The sequence below is a fragment of the Chiloscyllium punctatum genome, chromosome 46, assembly GCF_047496795.1.
Source record: "Chiloscyllium punctatum isolate Juve2018m chromosome 46, sChiPun1.3, whole genome shotgun sequence".
Classification (NCBI taxonomy): domain Eukaryota; kingdom Metazoa; phylum Chordata; class Chondrichthyes; order Orectolobiformes; family Hemiscylliidae; genus Chiloscyllium; species Chiloscyllium punctatum.
Window position 1 is genome coordinate 55814179 of NC_092784.1, and position 18303 is coordinate 55832481.

At 44.7% G+C, this 18303-nt stretch overlaps 1 protein-coding gene across 3 annotated transcripts in view; it reads right to left on the minus strand.

The window, feature by feature from the left end:
• Nucleotides 1-1275: 1275 nt before the first annotated feature.
• The window catches only part of notch3 (notch receptor 3), a 244330-nt gene continuing 227302 nt past the window's right edge, over nucleotides 1276-18303 (minus strand). For all 3 annotated transcript variants that reach the window (XM_072564315.1, XM_072564316.1, XM_072564314.1), the window contains exons 29-34: nucleotides 17721-17823; nucleotides 14577-14745; nucleotides 13288-13592; nucleotides 9027-9174; nucleotides 8146-8243; nucleotides 1276-6673 (exon numbers count right to left, since the gene is read on the minus strand). In XM_072564315.1, the coding sequence (XP_072420416.1) occupies nucleotides 5258-6673; nucleotides 8146-8243; nucleotides 9027-9174; nucleotides 13288-13592; nucleotides 14577-14745; nucleotides 17721-17823 (2239 nt within the window). In that variant the 3' untranslated portion in view covers nucleotides 1276-5257. The remainder of the gene's footprint in view (nucleotides 6674-8145; nucleotides 8244-9026; nucleotides 9175-13287; nucleotides 13593-14576; nucleotides 14746-17720; nucleotides 17824-18303) is intronic.

The following is an 18303-nucleotide window of genomic DNA, read 5'->3' on the forward strand; positions in this document are numbered from 1 at the left end:
TAAATTCATTTCCACCTTTTGTTTGATTCCTTTTTCCACCCTGCTATTGGGTAATTGAGTTTTTGATGGATAAATAAATGCCCAATCCAATTAAAACATGCTTCCTGGAGGGCACTGTGGCAATACTATACAGACAGTATTGTACTGATAAAGGAACAAACATGTCCTTATGTGCTACAGACCTGGTAAGAATGCATCATCATGGAATCACCTCCCTGACCATTTCCTTTCCTACAAGCTATAACACACAATAAGATAGAAGGATTGACTGCATTCTGTTCTGCTCTTTCCAGTTTTAATGAGATTTTGGAAGGCTTGACTTCTTCACAACAACAAAAAAATAAAAAGAGGCCAAATGCAAACCTGTCTCTAAAAACGTTCTTCACCAGAACTTTGGGGCAAAAATTGAGACTTGGTTAGACTTGCAACGACCGATAACTTCTCGCATTGAAACACGGTTTCCACATTCCTGAATGCACCTTCAATCTCAGCATGTGGTTTTGTTGCAAAGAAAATAATTGAGAGTCACAAAGTGTAGTTTCCTACAGCTTTATTTTCGAAGTATATTTACCTCACAACCTTTATTTTCTGCATACAAAAGATGTGACTTAAAATACTTTTTTTCTGTACAGATTAAAGCTACATTTTTGTAAAAAGGCTTGAAATATTATAAAACGTCTACAAAGAATCCTTCTAAGAACAAACAACCAAGTATATTGGCCGTATTTCCATGTGATATACAACTAAATAAGAAAGTGAGGTTTTTATTTGAGTACGTGAAACATTCCAAACAAGTACTTTTGAAATGAGTAAATGTTTTTTGTTCTTCAATTTGATTTATTTACAGTCTGCTTTTTTTTTAAAAAAAATCCGTTAATGCTTTAAATGTACATTCTACTGTTTGAGCTGCACTACTGACCAAGAATGTTGAGAAAAAAAATATATAAAATATATATATAGGTCCCTCATAAATTCAGTCCCAACTAAGGCAGGGAAAACAGCCGAGCCAACAGGGTGCTCTCTCATTTTTGCAAGCAGTGTGACACCTCTATTTCGCCTTTGCTTGATTTTTAAGCAGCACTACCTCGTCTGTTCCATCGCAGAGGCTGCAGGACTTACCTGAACGCTATGTCCCGCTCAGGTTCACATCCTTTGCTCCACAGCTCCTTATGTGCATACCCTGTCCACCCATGCATCACCCAGACTGGTCACTTGTAGTCCACCTTTCCTTCCCACCCACCCACCCACCCACCCACTCGGTTTATCACCTGATCCACCATCTCCTCTCCCCCACCCCCTCATCCTCATCCCACCACTCCAACTTTTCCCAACTTGCCGCACGAAACGTAATTCTGCCTCTTCTTTCCTAAACCCACTACCCCAAGCGATGGCCAACTGACAGGGCTATGGGTGTGGGCTACAAGGGGATTTGTAAAATAAAATTGGCAATTTTTCTTAAAAAAAGAACATACAAGGTTCAATTCTCAGGTTCAATTCCTCAGCGTGTGATGAAGTGATTAAGGTTTACAATGAATCTTGATAACGACTGGGCTGACCATAATGACAGGTCTGCATTCTCCTGCAGGAACCAGGCCAAAGGTGAGTTCCTGCTTCTCCCCCAAGTCCCTTATTTCAACATAAATATCATTCGTATCAGATGGGGGGCAGATTTGAAGATGGGCCAGGCTGACCAATAAATCTGAAGTTGTGAAGCAGGCCTGGGGCAAGAGAGGGAAAAATTACCACCTACCCACCAAGGCAATGACTGCCTCTCACTCCCCAGAAGGCAAATTCTTCTGAAGGGACAGGTGCAATGCTCACCCCACCTCTCAGGTACTTGAATAGAAATTTTGGGTTTTGATCTTTGATCCATTCCTCTCACATCTAGTTTTCCGACTCCGTACCTTGAGATTCAGGGCTGCTAGAGTACGGCTTTTGGACCCCATGAAGAGCCTTGGTTCTCAAACCAGATGGCAAGAACAGGTTGCAAATGTTACTCCCCAATCAGGTGAGGGGAATATGAGGCAGAGGAAGATTTTATCCCTGCTTACTTGACAAGCATGCAAAGTTTACATTAGAATATGCCTGATCTTCTTCTCAAATAGAAGATGAACTCTCTCATCATTTGTTTTTTTGCATCGGCCTAACTGAACAGGTCGAGTTATTTTCAATCCTGGGTTGTTATTGAAATACTGGTAAGTCATATTAAACGTACAGGCATTCCAATTGGATGCAATTGAACCACTGAACCAGTGTCTTCTTCAGGATTCCCTTTTCTAACTAAATCAGTGCTGGAAAAACCTATTCCAACTGCACACCTTGGAGGGGAGGGTGGGCAACACAGAGAAACAAATCCTCTTCAGTTGCTAACTGTTCTCCTCAGGTCTTTGCTGGTCCCAGGAACTGGAGATCATTTAACTTCAGGAATTGATGCTGCGTTGTTGCATCTCTTGATTCTTTTTAAATGTTTTCTTGCAGTAATTACAAGGTGGGCAAGCAGTGCAAACATAGAGGATCGTCTGGGAGTAGCTAGAAATTAAAGACTAACTCCAGGATACGTAGTGAGCAAGACAGAGTAAAATCCCAATGAACATTAAAAAAAAGGCATTTTTCTCTCATTTTTAAACTGTGTTTTTACCTCAAGTGATGAGAAAAGGAGTGGCTGACAAACAACCAAATAATCAGAGAGTAGAAAGAGTTTCCTGATGAACGTCAGATACAGTGCACTCTCAGATTGGGAATGTGCTATGGCCAATAGCAGGAGAGTGGGAGGGGCTCTTTTGAGAGGTCACATGCTGGAATACCTCTGACCAGGAGTGGGAACCTTTGACTTCGCCATGAGTTGCATCTTATCCAACTAATATCTGAGGGGTTGCACCTTTAGGTCAATGGATATAGTACAGAGATTGCATGGGGTGGGGGGAGGTGAAGAGGGGCAAGAAACAAAACAAAAAAAATTACTCAAAAATTAAAACCTCTTCAGTAATCACGCCCACATTCTGTTAACATCTTGGGCTGGCTGGTCCTACAATACTCTTCTCAGTCACAAAATGTGCAATCTCTTTTGATCCAAACTCCATCAGCAATGGCTGAAGATTCTTTCTTCTATCTTCTACCTTCTATCTGAAGGAGGCTTGTAGATAGGAGTTGGTAAAACTGCAACCATTGATTGTTTTGAACAAATGCAGCACTTCTCTTTCACTGAGGTTATGTCTGAGAGCCTGATACCTGTGATATGATGTTGACCCTTATGAAAATAGCCCGCGATGTCATTAGCATGAGAGAAAGACTGAAGAATTGGCAGTGAAACTGAACATTGGTTTTCAATGCTGGGCATCATTACGTTCAAGAATGATCCTCCATTTCAAAAAAGATGAGGTGTCTGTAATCCTGTTGTTAATTGTAGTAAGTCATTAAAGTTGGACGTATATAAAAAAAAACTGGAAATGCTAACTTTGTTCTTGCCTCTAAAGACACTTCCAGACTAGCTGAATTTTGCCTGCACTTTGTGCTTTTATTTTAGATTTAGGTGTTAACTGTTATAACATCAGCCACCGGGCTCAAGTGGACCGACTTAAAAAGACTTCAGAAATCTGAACTGCAGTGACTGTAGTCAGAATTCAAGTTCCTGTCTGAGAAAAGGTTGGTACAGCCCATTTCCAAGGCCCTACCGATGAGTGTGGGGCTCTGGCCCTGATTAAAGTGCCCAGAACAATTTTCTCTGATCAGTAAACTTGAGCCAAATCTTAAATCTTCAAAGACACAAATGATTCACTCTCACTGAGCATCTGCTTAATGCCTAGTTGATGAGCTAATTTTTAAACAGACGATTGATACTAAATCAGTCAATTTCTCTTATAGAGCAATTATCAACATGACCTTTCAACAGATTATATCCAATTAAAAAGTGTACATAGTTTGACATTTCTCACTTTCCTTTTTAAAAGAAAAAAAATTACAATTTAAATGAAATGTAAAACCTGTGAACTGTTTGACACTGTGAGGCCTGGGGAGTAAGTGACGTAACCGGAGGGGCGGAGGGGCAGTGGGGGGAGGTGCAGTGGGGGGAGGGGGAGGGGGGGAGGGGGAGGAGGGGGTGGGGTGGCGGGGGTGTCCTAATATAGGCCTGGACAATTTTAAACTGCTTGAGCAAGCTCTGCTTAGATTGGATTAGATTTTGGGGCAGAGTTTTGACACGCAATCTGCCCTGTCCATGACAAGCGAACAATTCTCGGAAGCATCTCTCAGGCGGAAGAACTCGATTACAAAAACAAACAGTATTCCTTTGAACCTTAAACCAGTTAAATAACATACAATTATATTCTTGGCAGCATCGCAATTTCCAATGGCAGTAAGTTTTAGGAAAGCTTATTCAGGATTAAAATACACAGCACGAGAGAGAGAAATTGTATTAAAAAAATCCCATGTTAATCACTTTATATATAATAAAATGATAGGATGACCCTACACTTGAGGCTTCAACGGTTCAGACAAGTTTTTTATAGCTTTTGTGTTGCTTGAAACACAATTTCCTTCGGCTGCTGGGAAGGGGGCAGAGGTGTTACTCGTGCCAGTTATTCTGGAATGGTTACTAATTGCAGATGAAAGCCTTCAGGCCTTGGTGAGGTCTCAGAGAGACGGAACTTACTGTAACAGCCTAAATTAATGTAGTGTGGAATACACCTTACTCAGGAAAGGCAGCGTCTGTGTCCTCCTGTCCAAGTTCTGCTGAGGTAATTTCCCAGGATCCTCATCGGCAGGTGGTGGCAATCCCAGCCAAAAATCTGGCAAAACTGAAGTTACAAAAGGTTTGGCCCGGAATCCCAGGCATTGGTCAAACCAGCAAGAGGCGAGTGAAAGTCCAGTACGCCAAAGGGGAAGAAAAGAGGGCTCTTAATGTTTGGTGACACACATACTTGAAGAGGACTGGAACATATAAACCAGAACAGGCTCCACAGTTTACCTGCTGATTCATAAACACGTGTGGTAAAGGCAGTGACTGTAGTGAGACAGGAATAAATTCAACACTTTCCTTCTCACCATTCTTTCTGAAAAGAAAAAAACAAAATCTTTCCTTTGAAATTCGGAACCAAGAGGTGACCTCCATTACAGACGCAGCCGAGGTGACTATAGAGTCGGCTCCGTGTTACTTCAAGATGACGAAAGGAGGTGCAGTAACAAAGATAATAATAGCCCGGGTCCTAATATCCTATAGAGACGTCTCTTTTTTTTTAATAAAAGGAACGAATGATGTACTTTACGCAAAAACTTGCATTTTGGTTGCTTGTTCAGTCATGTGCTGCATTTGAGCTTGATGTCCAATTATGGCCGGGCTGGGGGTAGAGTCTGACCAATCAGACATGGAATGTGGAGATGGACTGGACCACTGTTCGGGTGACTCTGGGGATGGTGTCAGGTAAGGGTGCTCATTCTTCAGGTGGAGGTAATGCTTGGGGGTGTTGTCGTGGCCTGTTGTGTAGCTGTGTTTGGAGGAGGGAGTCAGGTAGTCCTCGCTGGCGACGGTGCTGTGCTGCTTGTAAAATGGCGGCACGTTGGCTTGTGGAGGCTGGGCTTCCTGAGCAGAAAGCGACGGGTTGCAATGGTCTGGCAATCGTGCCATCTCGCTCCTCAGCAAGCTCTGCTGAATGGAGTGGCTGGTGGTGGAAGGGGTGCACCTCTGCTGTGCCTGTGGGGCTTGAGAGATTGCCTGCTGCTCTACTGGGTTTGGGGGCTTGACTGGACTCTGCTGGTTGATCATTTGGGGGCCATTCCCCATGGACATGTGGCTCTGCAGCACCAAGCCGTGCTGCAGAGCTTGACCTGGCTGATGCATGTTAGCATGGGAGCCAGCGGTCTGCTGTACAACGCTGATGACGGAGTTGCACTGCGAGTTGGGAATCCTCGTTTGCCATTCAAAGGGTACCGAGGTGATAGGGCTCACCATGCCAACGTTAAGACCCAGGCCACCGGCATTAAGGAGGCAGTTGGGCTGGCCACTGACTTGTGACATTGAGAGATGAGGCTGCATGTGGTTCCTGGATAAAACGGCAGTGTTCTGAGCAGCATCTCCAAGATCACCAAGTCTGGCCAAGGAGACAGTGAAGGGACCTTCCAGAATACCATTCACTGGAGGGTTGGCAAGCACAGACAAGGATCCCGCAGGATGCAAGATCCCAGAGGACGTCATGACTGGAGACGTAGGGTTGGTAATGTAGGCACGCGGCGAATCCAGTGAGTCTACTGGAGACAATGTCACTGAACTTTCCATGAGGGACGCTTGGCAATCCAGACTCAATTTTTTGTTCCTTGTTTTCGGTTCCTTCGAGTCCTTGGTCAGGTTGCTATTATTCCCAGAGCCTGAACTCTTGGAGCCGGGCCGCCTTGCTTTCTTTCCCTGGGGGGTTTGCTTTAAGTTAGTCATGTAACTGTTTGGTGGGCACATGAGGGGGGACATTGAATGGCTGCCCATGTGCCCACCTTGACCCGGAGGGCTCCGTACAGCGTTGTACTCATCCAGCAGCTGCACAATGTCGTGATGCATCCGCTCCTGTGCAATGTCCCGCGGCAATCGGTCCATGTGGTCTGTGATGTCCCGGTTGGCAAAGTGATCCAACAACATCTTAGCAGCTTCAAAGCTTCCCTCCCGTGCAGCTAGGAAGAGTGGCGTCTCCTCCTGAAAAATACAGTTTCCTCATCGTTAGACAAAATGTCAAAGAATCTCATCACTTCAAACCTGAGTTGTAGAGTCATAGAGATGTACAGCACGGAAACAGGCCCTTCGGTCCAACCTGTTTATGCCGACCAGATATTCCAACCCAATCTAGTCCCAACTGCCAGGCCAACCCAATCTAGTCCCACCTGCCAGCACCCAGCCCATATCCCTCCAAACCCTTCCTATTATATACCCGTCCAGATGCCTCTTAAATGTTGCAATTGTAACAGCTTCCACCACTTCCTCTGGTAGCTCCCACCCTCTGTTTGAAAATGTTACCCCGTAGGTCTCTTTTATACCTTTCCCCTCTCACCCTAAACCTATGCCCTCTAGGAGCTTGTCCATAACAACTGAAACCAGAGCTAAAGGGTTCAAAGGTGTGGGCAGGAAGGATACACTAGTCAAGGTTCCCTTGACTGAAGAGCATTAAGGAGTATTCAAATTACTAGAGAAATTGATAGGATAGAGAAAAAGCATTTGCACTGTCAGAATGTTTCAGAACAAGGGACTCATGTCAGAAAGTTCTCCTTCACATGAAAGATAATGGAAATCAGGAAGTCGTTCTTCCGAGAGAAACTGGGGAGGCTATTAAAATATCCATAATCACAATTGCCAGATTTTTTTAAAAGCAATGTAGACAGAACCGGAGCTGATGCAATGGATTAAGATACACATTGGCTGCAAGCTAACAAAATAGTGGACAGGTTCAAGGTCTTCCTACTCTCCTAAGGAGCAACACAATGAGAAATAGCCGTGTAGTGATCTTGGGGCTGGACTAGACAGGTTGCCATCAAACCATGGAAGATGGTGAAACTGAATTTGGGGAGAAAGCTGGCTATTAGGTGCCTGGCTCCAGGATAAAAATTGTACTTTTGACTGTTGGCTGGTAATGAAAAAGTGGAGAGACCTCACCATTTTATTAATGTTGTTGAGGGACAGGAAGGGATTCTGCCAATCCCAAGTCTCTCAGCGGTAATCAAGCAGATTAATGCTGCGTTAGTTGGTCACTTGAGAGGATCCATCACAGCGTGGTCAATAAATACTCCGTTAACTTCACCCACATCTCACAGTCAAACTTGAAGAATTACCAGCTCAGTTTACTGCCCACAATTTCTACAAGAGCTTCATGATAATCAAGGGGGAAGAATAAAAGCCTTGCTAACAGAAAATAAATAAAAGTCTCAGGGTCAGCATTGGGCCAATGGCTCGGGCAGTTGGGTCAATAGTTGCACTGGTTGAGGCTGGGACTAGGTAACATGTCTATTGTGTCTGTCTGGCAGGAAATGCAGTGTTTGGAACTGGATTTTGACTCATGATCGAGTTGGACAATCATATAAATACTTCATCAAAGAAAAGTAGAATTCCGAGAATTCAATTTCAAACTATCCATCAGTGCAGCCAGGATTCAAGCACTGCCAGATTGTTTTCCTTACCTTACTGTCCTGCATATCCTTGTTGGCTCCATTCTTCAGCAAGACCAGAGTAGCATCAACATTGTTCACTGCTGCAGCCCAGTGCAAGGCAGATTTACCTAAATATCCATATTAAACAGAACAGTTACTTACAATAGCCCAGTCCTTTGCTGCAGGTTAGAATGTAAGTAAAGGTCAGACAGTTTTTTTCCCCCCAGTAGAAGCACCCAACTTCGTGGGAGGGCACGTGACAACACCAGAAATGAGGGGGATGGAATACTCTCGAGGCTAGTCTCCCAGCTACCTCCCTCCATAAATGGGAGGTCATTCAAAATTCTGCTGTTCACATGCTAACTTATTCACCCATTCACCCATCATCATCCCCTCACTTGCTGGACGATACTGCTGTCGGTCCAACAAAGTCTCCACTTTAAAATTCTCCGAAGTATGTTCAAACTTTTCCACAGTTAGGCTCTTCCTTATTGTGGTAATCTTCAAAGCCCAATAACCTTCGAGACCTCTGCATTCGTCCAACTCTGATCCCTTGCATGTTGCAGATTTGCCTCACTCCTTTACTGGCAGCCGTACTTTCAGGTCATAAGGCCTGGAACTCCCCTCTGCCTCTCACTTTGGCAAATGTAACCAGTGAACCAAGCTTTGGGTCACAGGTCTGAATATCGCTATGTGATCTTTGTGATAATCTATGTGATAATCTATGTGATAATCTATGTGATAATCTATGTGATAACACTCCTGAAAAGCTGTGCTGGACCTTCATACTTCATTTAATGTACCATTATACAACAAGTTACAATTCATATGGCTCAACATCTGACCCAGTGACCTTGGATTCTAGCTTGAATAGGTGCCTTGGGGTACAGCCCTGATGGTTTCCAACATACCGATCTCATCGACAGCATTGACATCAGCATGACAGGCTATTAGTTCCTCCACCATTCCCTCCACTGCAAGACGGGCAGCAAGAATCAGAGCAGTGGAACCATCAGCCATTCGTGCATCCAGATCCGTGACTCTATTTCTTATTAGTATCTGGTGGAGAGGGAACAAGACAGAGCTCACTTTGGTACGGCTGCAAAATTCAAACTTTCCAAATCAGTAATTGCAGCAACAACTTTGAACAGAAAACCCCCTCAGCTCTGAGTGACATATTTACAAGGATTCTCACAAACTGGTTTCACCACAGAGCTGGGGAGACAAAGGTGGTTTTCAAGCTGAAATTTAATCGGGGGGGATTCAGTTGTTGAACAACAAATACCAAAGGGATGTTGCACAGACTGGTAAAGCCTGTTGAGATGACCACACTGCGGCCTCCCCAGTTTGTAAATCTATTCTATGGCAACATCAATCAGCTGGAAATCTCTTGGGCAGACACATGCAGCACACGCATGCACACGGCATAACTTTAGTGCAGTTCTTTGAGAGCTGGAACGTGGGAGATACAGTATTTGGATAAGGAAAACTTTCTCTTAATGTTTTATCATTATTTAGAATAATTTAGAATTTAGAGTCTATAATTTAGAATATAGAACTTAGAACGTTACAGCGCAGTACCGGCCCTTCGGCCCTCGACATTGCACTGACCTGTGAAATTAATCGGGTGCCCATCTAACCTACACCATTCCATTATTATCCACATGTTTATCCAATGACCTTAATGTCGGCAGGTCTACTACTGTAGCAGGCAGGCCGTTCCACACCCCTACCACGCTCTGAGTGAAGAAACTACCCCGATATCTGTCCTAAATCTAACACCCCTCAATTTAAAGCTTTGTTCCCTTGTGTTGGCCTTCACCATCCGAGGAAACAGGCTCTCCCTGTCCACCCTATCTAACCCTCTGATCATCTTATACATCTCGATTAAATCACCTCTCAACCTTCTTCTCTCCAACGAAAACAGCCTCAGTTCCCTCAGCCTTTCCTCGTAAGATCTTCCTTCCATACCAGGCAACATCCTAGTAAATCTCCTCTGAACCCTTTCTGAAGCTTCCACATCCTTCCAAGAATGTGTTGGCAGAACTGTGTGCAATACCCCAGGTGCGACCTGACTAGGGTCTTGTACAGCTGAAGCATGACCACGTGGCTCTGAAACTCAATCCCTCTACCAATAAATGCCAACACACCCCATACGCTTTCTTCACAACCCTATCAACCTGGGTGGAAGATTTCAGGGATTTATGCACCAGGACACAGAAATCTCTCTGTTCATCTAAACTGCCAAGAATTTTACCATTAGCCCAGTACTCTGCATTCCTGTTACTTCTTCCGAAGTGAACTACCTCACACTTTTCTGCATTAAACTCCATTTGCCACTTCTCAGCCCAGCTCTGCATCTTATCTATGTCCCTCTGTAACCCACAACATCCTTCAGCACTATCCATAACTCGGCCTATCTTAGTGTCATCCGCAAATTTACTAACTCATCCTTCTACACCCACATCCAGATTATTTATAAAATTGACAAACAGCAGTGGCCCCAAAACAGATTCTTGCAGCACACCACTGGTAACTGAGCTCAAGGATGAACATTTCCCATCAAACACCACCTTCTGTCTTCTTTCAGCTAGCCAATTTCTGTTCCAAACTGCTAAATCACCTTCAATCCCGAAACTCTGTATTTTGCGCAATAGCCTACCATGTGCAACCTTATCAAACACCTTACTGAAGTCCATATACACCACATCAACCGCTTTACCTCCATCCACCTGAAGTCAATAAGGTTTGTAAGGCACGACCTACCCTTCACAAAACTGTGTTGACTATCCCTAATCAAATTATTCCTTTCCAGATGATTATAAATCCTATCTCTTATAACCTTTTCTAACACCTTACCCATAAGCGGAGTAAGGCTCACTGGCCTATAATTACCAGGGTTGTCCTGACTCCCCTTCTTAAACAAGGGAATAATATGTACTATTGTCCAGTCTTCTGGCACTACTCTTGTCGACAATGATGACATAAAGATCAAAGCCAAAGGCTCGACATTTCCTCCCTGGCTTCCCAGAGAATCTGAGGATAAATCCCATCCTGCCCTGGGGTTTTATCTATTTTCAGATCTTCCAAAATTGTTAAAACCTCCTCTTGGTCAGCCACAATCCTATCTAATCCTGTAGCCTGTATCTCCGTATTCTCACTAATATTGCCCTTTTCCAATGTGAATACTGATGAAAAGTATTCATTAAGCGCTTCCCCTATGTCATCAGATTCCACACACAACTTCCTACTACTGTCTTTGACTGACCCTAATTTTACTCGTCATTCTTTTATTCCTGATGTACTTACAGAAGGCCTTAGGGTTTTCCTTGATCCTATCAGCCAACTACTTCACATTTCCCCTCTTGGCTCTTCTTAGCTCTCTCTTTAGACCTTTTCTGGCTAACTTATAACTCTCAAGCCCCCTAACTGAGCCTTCATGCCTCATCCTCACATAAGTCTTCTTCTTTCTCTTGACAAGAGCTTCAACTTCTTTAGTAAACCATGGCTCCCTCTCTCGACAATTTCCTCCCTGCCCGATAGGTATATACCTGGCAAGGACCCGCAGGAGATGTCCCTTGAATAAGCTCCACATTTCAGGTGTGTCCATTTCCTGCAGTTTCCTTCCCCATCCTATGCATCCTAAATCTTGCCTAATCACATCATAATTGACTTTCCCCCAATTATGCCCCTATCTCTGTGGTATATACCTATCCCTGCCCATTGCTATTATAAACATAACTGAATTATGGCCACTATCGCCAAAGTGCTCACCTACCTCCAAATCCAACACCTGGCCTGTTTTGTTTCCCAGTACCAAATCCAATATGGCACCACCCTTTATTGACCTGTCAGAAAACACTCCTGTACACACTGAACAAAAACTGACCCATCTAAACTACTTGAACTATAGTATTCCCAGTCAATGTTGGGGAAGTTGAAGTCCCCCATAACAACTACCCTGTTACTCTCGCTCCTATCGAGAATCATCTTTGCTATCCTTTCATCTACATCCCTGGAACAATTTGGGGTCCTATAGAAAACTCCCAACAGGGTGACCTCTCCTTTCCTATTTCTAACCTCAGCCCAAACTACCACAGTCCTCAAATGTTATCCCAGCTGCTGTAATGTTTCCCTTGATTAACAATGCCACCACCCCCTCTTCTTTTACCATCTTCTCTGTTCTTGCTGAAACACCTAAATCTCAGAATCTGCAACAACCATTCCTATCCCTCCTCTAGCCAAGTCTCTGAAATGGCCTCAGCATCAAAATCCCAGGTACCATCCCATGCTGCAAGTTCACCCACCTTATTCCGGATGCCCCTGGCATTGAAGTACACATATTTCAAACCAACATCCTGATTGCTGGTGCCCCCCTTCGCGACCTTGTAAACCTATCCCTGACCTTACTACCCTCAATCTCCTGTACACTGTGAGGGAATTATGAGTAAAGCTAATCAGGGCTTTTTCAGGTAAAAGGTTCTTCGCTGTGTATCATTCACAGGTCAACATGTGCAGTGTCATGTTTTACAAACATTGTGCTGTCTGCAAGTGACTAGTGCAATGACTGCCAGCATGCTGTACCTCATCAGTGGTGCTGAAAGGAGTCATTACTGATAATGCATTGGAAAACATCTGAATCAGGAGCATAGCCTGTAGCTACAGAGTAACAATCAACACCAGTGTGCTGTTTTCAGATGCATGAGTCAATGTCAAAAGTGTTGACTTTAGCAGGGACAATGTATTAGATCAAAGTAGCCAATTCACCTCCTTAAATGTTCATTCCATTCGCAAATGATGCACAGTGGAACATGTCTGTATCACATATATGATGCACCACAGCAACCACTGATAAACCTCCTTCAATAGCATCTTCCAAACCTATGGCAGCAGATGCACAGAAGCTGCATCCTCTGCAAATTCCCCTCTAAGCCACTCACGATGCTGACTTGGAAATCCACCGCCATTCCTTCACAGTTGCTGGGTTAACATCCTGGAACTCCCAGCTAGGAATGCCATGAGTTTCCCCATACCTCAAGGACTGCAGGAGTTCAGGTGGAAGCTCACCATTACCTTCTCCAGTGCATTACATTGGGGCAATAAATGTTGGCTTAGCCAGTGAAGTCCATATCCTGTAAAAAGAAGCTGCTAAGTGCATTTCAATGACTTTACCTGGAAGACTCCTTGAGCATCAGCGGCGACTGCAGCGTGGAGAGGTGTGCGCCCAGTGTTGTCCTGAGCATTGGCATCAGCACCTGCATCCAGGAGTCGCTTGGCAGCATCTGCCCTTGCGTAACGGGCAGCCAAGTGAAGGGCAGTCTCTCCGGTTCGGTCCGTCTGTGCGCAGAGGTTGGCTCCCTGATAGATGAGGTCTGAGATGATGTTGGCAGATGAGTCCTCTTGCTCCTCTTCCTCAGTCAGGCCTGTGTCCAGTCCTCCCCCACAGTAAGAGGCCAGCATCAGTGGAGTGAAACCATCTAAAACACAGGGATTGGATTTTAAGCTTCCCCATTTCAGCACTTCATTCTTGAAGAGATCTGACATTTACTATCAAATGTGAGTTCCCAGGTAACTCCAGGTTCCACAGCATTACACAGCGCAGAACTAGCCCATTTGGCCCCAATCGGTTCAGCTGACTGTGCTCCACATAGCCTTCTTCCACCCAACATCTAAAACCTGTTTACATATCCTTCTATCCCTTTCTTTCTCAAATACAACTGGCATTGGGTATTGTTGGAAAATTGCTGTCAAAACCTTTCTGTCTTGCACTTATCAGGCCAGATGGAAGAATATCAGTTTCAAGGAAAAGCAATAACTGATACTACAGGAGAAGGAAATGCTGAAATGGCTGACAGGTTGGCTCAGATTGGTCAAGATGGAGAATGCCAGGGAGAATAATTAGCATCTCTTAAGGGATTTCTTTGCTCTTTACCTTAACAACTCCATATTAATTCCCACATTCTAATTTCTCTTTGAGCAAACAGGTTCTTTATTGTTATTAAACTTCAAGGGTATAATTCCTGATTGAGACAGAGTTGCTGATCTCACCCTGCTAGCCACACTCTGTGCACATAATAGAGAAAAAGAAGGAAATGCCACTTTTATTGCTCTTAAATCAACACGTGATGACCTATAGCTCCTGAGATCCCCATTTTCTTCTTGAACTCACTGCTCCACATCAGACTATGTCAAACACACAACTCCTCACTGTGTGCTGCATGTCAGTCTCTCGGTGTCACATGCCATTTCTAACCATAGAGCCAAGTAGAAAACTGAGGTAATTGATCAGTGCTGCTACGTAACCAGGTGAAGCCAAAAAGGAAAGTGAGAAACCTTGGCTCTATACGGTTTACTGCTGTAGCATACAACATACTTCATCAGCACAATGCTGGGAAGCTCCTTTCTAGCTGAGTAAGCCTGATCTTGGCTACCTGCTGTTCTTGATCCAACAGAACATGTACCTGGACCGCGCACATTCACATCCATGCAATCAGTATCAAACTCTCCCTGTGGCGGGGTTAGGGCCATGGAAGGTGGCATCCGGATGTCTGCTGCTGCTAGGTGGTGCTGTGTCCATTGGCGACAATCAACAGCATCTTCGTTGTCGGACAGTAAGGTAGGCTCCTCCACCTGAGGAATGTGTCAGAGTTGCGGGTTAATAGAGGCGTACAGAGAAGCTCCATTCTTGGACTCAAGTTGAACGTGACACTGATAGCCATTTATAACCCAAATACTGCACCTTTGTCCGCACTGAGCGGACACCCTGGCTCTGGGCACTGCCAAAAATATTGAGGCAAGGTGAAGTACTACATGTAAAAATACAGGAGACATATAGGCAGAATGGAGGGACTAGCCTCATGGTATTATCGCTGGACTATTAATCCTATTAATATTCCAGGGATTTGGGTTCAAATCCTGATATAGGGGAATTCAAATTCAATTAAATAAATTAAGAATCTAATGATAAACATGAAACTGCTGTTGATTGTCAGGAAAAACTCAGCTGGATCATTGCGTACAGGAGTTGGGGGAGTTGCAGCTGTACAGGACATTGGTTCGGCCACTGTTGGAGTATTGCGTGCAATTCTGGTCTCCTTCCTATCGGAAAGATGTTGTGAAACTCGAAAGGGTTTAGAAAAGATTTACAAGGATGTTGCCAGGGTTTGAGGATTTGAGGATTTGAGCTATAGGGAGAGGCTGAACAGGCTGGGGCTGTTTTCCCTGGAGCGTCAGAGGCTGAGGGGTGACCTTATAGAGGTTTACAAAATTATGAGGGGCATGGATAGGGTAAAAACACAAAGTCTTTTTTCTGGGGTGGGGGAGTCCTGAACTAGAGGGCACAGGTTTAGGGTGAGAGGGGAAAGATATAAAAGAGACTTAAGGGAAAACTTTTTCACACAGAGGGTGGTACATGTATGGAATGAGCTGCCAGAGGATGTGGTGGAGGCTGGTACAATTGCAACATTTAAGAGGCATTTGGATGGGTACATGAATAGGAAAGGTTTGGAGGGATATGGGCCGGGTGTTGGCAGGTGGGACTAGATTGGGTTAGGATATCTGGTCGGCATGGACGGGTTGGACCAAAGGGTCTATTTCCATGCTGTACATCTCTATGACTCTATGGCTGTATGGCCAAGTGTCCTTTAGGGAAGGGTCGAAGAGTGTGGAGCTGGAAAAGCACATCCAGTCAGGCAGCATCCGAGCAGGAGAATCGACGTTTTGGGCATGGGCTCTTCATCAGGACTCTGCTGCTCCTTGGATGCTGCCTGACCAGCTGTGCTTTGCCAGCACCATACTCTTTGACTCTGGTCTCCAGCATTTGCAGACTCACTTTCTCCTTTAGTGAAGGAAACTGCTGTCTTTACCTGGTCGATATGTGACTCCAGACCCACAGCAATGTGGTTGACTCTGGGCAAGTAGGGATGGAGTAATTAATGATGGGAATGTCCAGCAATGCCCACATCCTGTGAATGTATTTTTTCTAAAAATACAATGTCTGATAGCCTCCCCACTGTCTAGTGCTGTACTGGCATCGCAAGCAGCTTTAGGGCATTAAGCCCAATGAGTATGCTCTGCTATTCATTCAGTTCAGGGCTTGTGTGAACCCCACTTAGATGGACGAGTGACCCCAGCCCCTCACCTTAGCTGACACTGTGTCATCCTAGTTCAGCTTCTGTTACCAAAACAAGAAGCTACATAGATAGAAAGGGTCTGGCTCTCACTCAGGATAAAACAGAAATCCAGGAGTAATGTCAGTCAATTATCTCATGTCTCCCAAGAACATAGTCATAGACCATGCAACAGAACAAAGAATGAGTCCAAAGCTGGGAAAACTGAGAAAGATTGAATTATGATGAAAGAATAATGGGTTAAAAAATGAAAAAAAAAATGTATTGGGGTTCAAATGTCCATGTGCCTTTGGTAACCATGGCAGACTGAGACACAGAAGTATTTCTGAGATCAGAGAAGAAGTACAAGCATAAAGAGAGCAGCTGAAAGATTCCAAACTATTTTCAGTTGAAGTACCAGTCATTCCTAGACATTTTACATTGCTCTATGCAGGTATGTTATAAAACACATGTGGAGCAGATGGGACTCAAACCCGGGTCTTCTAGCTTAGAGATGGGGACACTACTACTGTACTAAAAGAACCCTCCTAGACCAGTTAAAGAAGATTCCTATAAACAGTGTATTTGCTCCATTCACATCTGCATGTTTGGGATCTATGTAATAACCAGGGCAACACGATGGCTCAGTGGTTAGCATTGCTGCCACACATGCCAGGGACCCGGTTTCAAATCCACCCTCGGGCAACTCTGTGGAGTTTGCACACTTGCCCTTTGTCTGCGTGGGTTTCCTCCAGGTCCTGTGGTTTCTGCCCGTGGCCCAAAGATGTGTGGGTTAGGTGAATTGGCCGTGCTAAATTGCCCATAGTGTCCATGCATGTGCAGTTTAGGTGGATTGGCCATGTTAAATTGCCCATAGTGTCCATGGATGCTCAGGTTAGGTGAGTTAGCCATGGGAAATGGCGAGTAACATCACTGGACAAGATAATCTCCAATAAGACAGAATCTATTCAATTGCATTATTGTTACAAAAATCCCTATCAACATTCGGGTGAGGGTGCAGAGCTACCACTGATTCGGAAGTAGAACTGGACCAGCTATATAAATACTGTGACTACAATGGTAGATCAGAGATATGAATGAGTCAGCACAAGAGCATGGGTACACCACCACCTGCAAGTTTCCCTCCAAGTCACCATCCTGGAAATATATTGCCATTCCTTCTGCGGTGCTGAATCAAAATCTGGAATCCGGTCCATACCGGCATTGGGGGTCAAACCTACAGCTTATAGTCTGCAGTGGTTCAAGAAGGCAGGCTCAGCACCACCTTCCCAAGGACAACTAGGGAATGCTGATGCATGCTGGCCCAGCCAGCGACATGTAGTCTCACCAATCTAAGCTGACAGGGATGATTAAATTCAGCAAACCGGTCACACCGTTCACTGTCCCATTGATAACATCCCGTATAAAGCTGTGATGCGCTGCAGGAGTGAAGAAAGTTCCTGCGATTGCTAACTCACTTTGTGAGACACTCCTTACCTTAAGTCGTTTTGCCTCGGGGCACTCTGTATCCAGCCACTGTTCAGTCTGGAGGTCCCTTTCACTGATCAGACCCTCCTCCACCATGGATTTGGAGATGTGCCTGGTGAGAAAGACACATCAGCTACACAACTACTCCACAAAAGCTGGAGGCCCACGGTCCAAGTCCCACCTACTCCAGAGCTGTGCACACCATCTCTCAACAGGTTAATTAGAAAACATGTAACCCGGGAAACTAGGGCTTTTGTGCTGCAGTGGTAGTGACCCCCCCCTCATAATTAGGAAATCTCGGTTCAAATCCCATGGTGTGGAATGCCATCTTTGAGCAGGTTTATTACAAAATATCTACCCTGGGAAGCTATTGCAGAAAAGGGGCTGAGGTGACTGACCTCCAATAACCCCACAAACCATTCTCCTTTGTGTCAACTATGACTCCAACCAGCACAGAGTGTTCCCATTGACTTCAGTATCGCTCAGGCTCTCTGACGCCACACTCAAAAGGTGGGCTTGACATCAAGGGTAATTACTCTCAGCTCCCCTATGATCTTACTCCTTCCTGTGTCCATTATACATAGAAATTGAG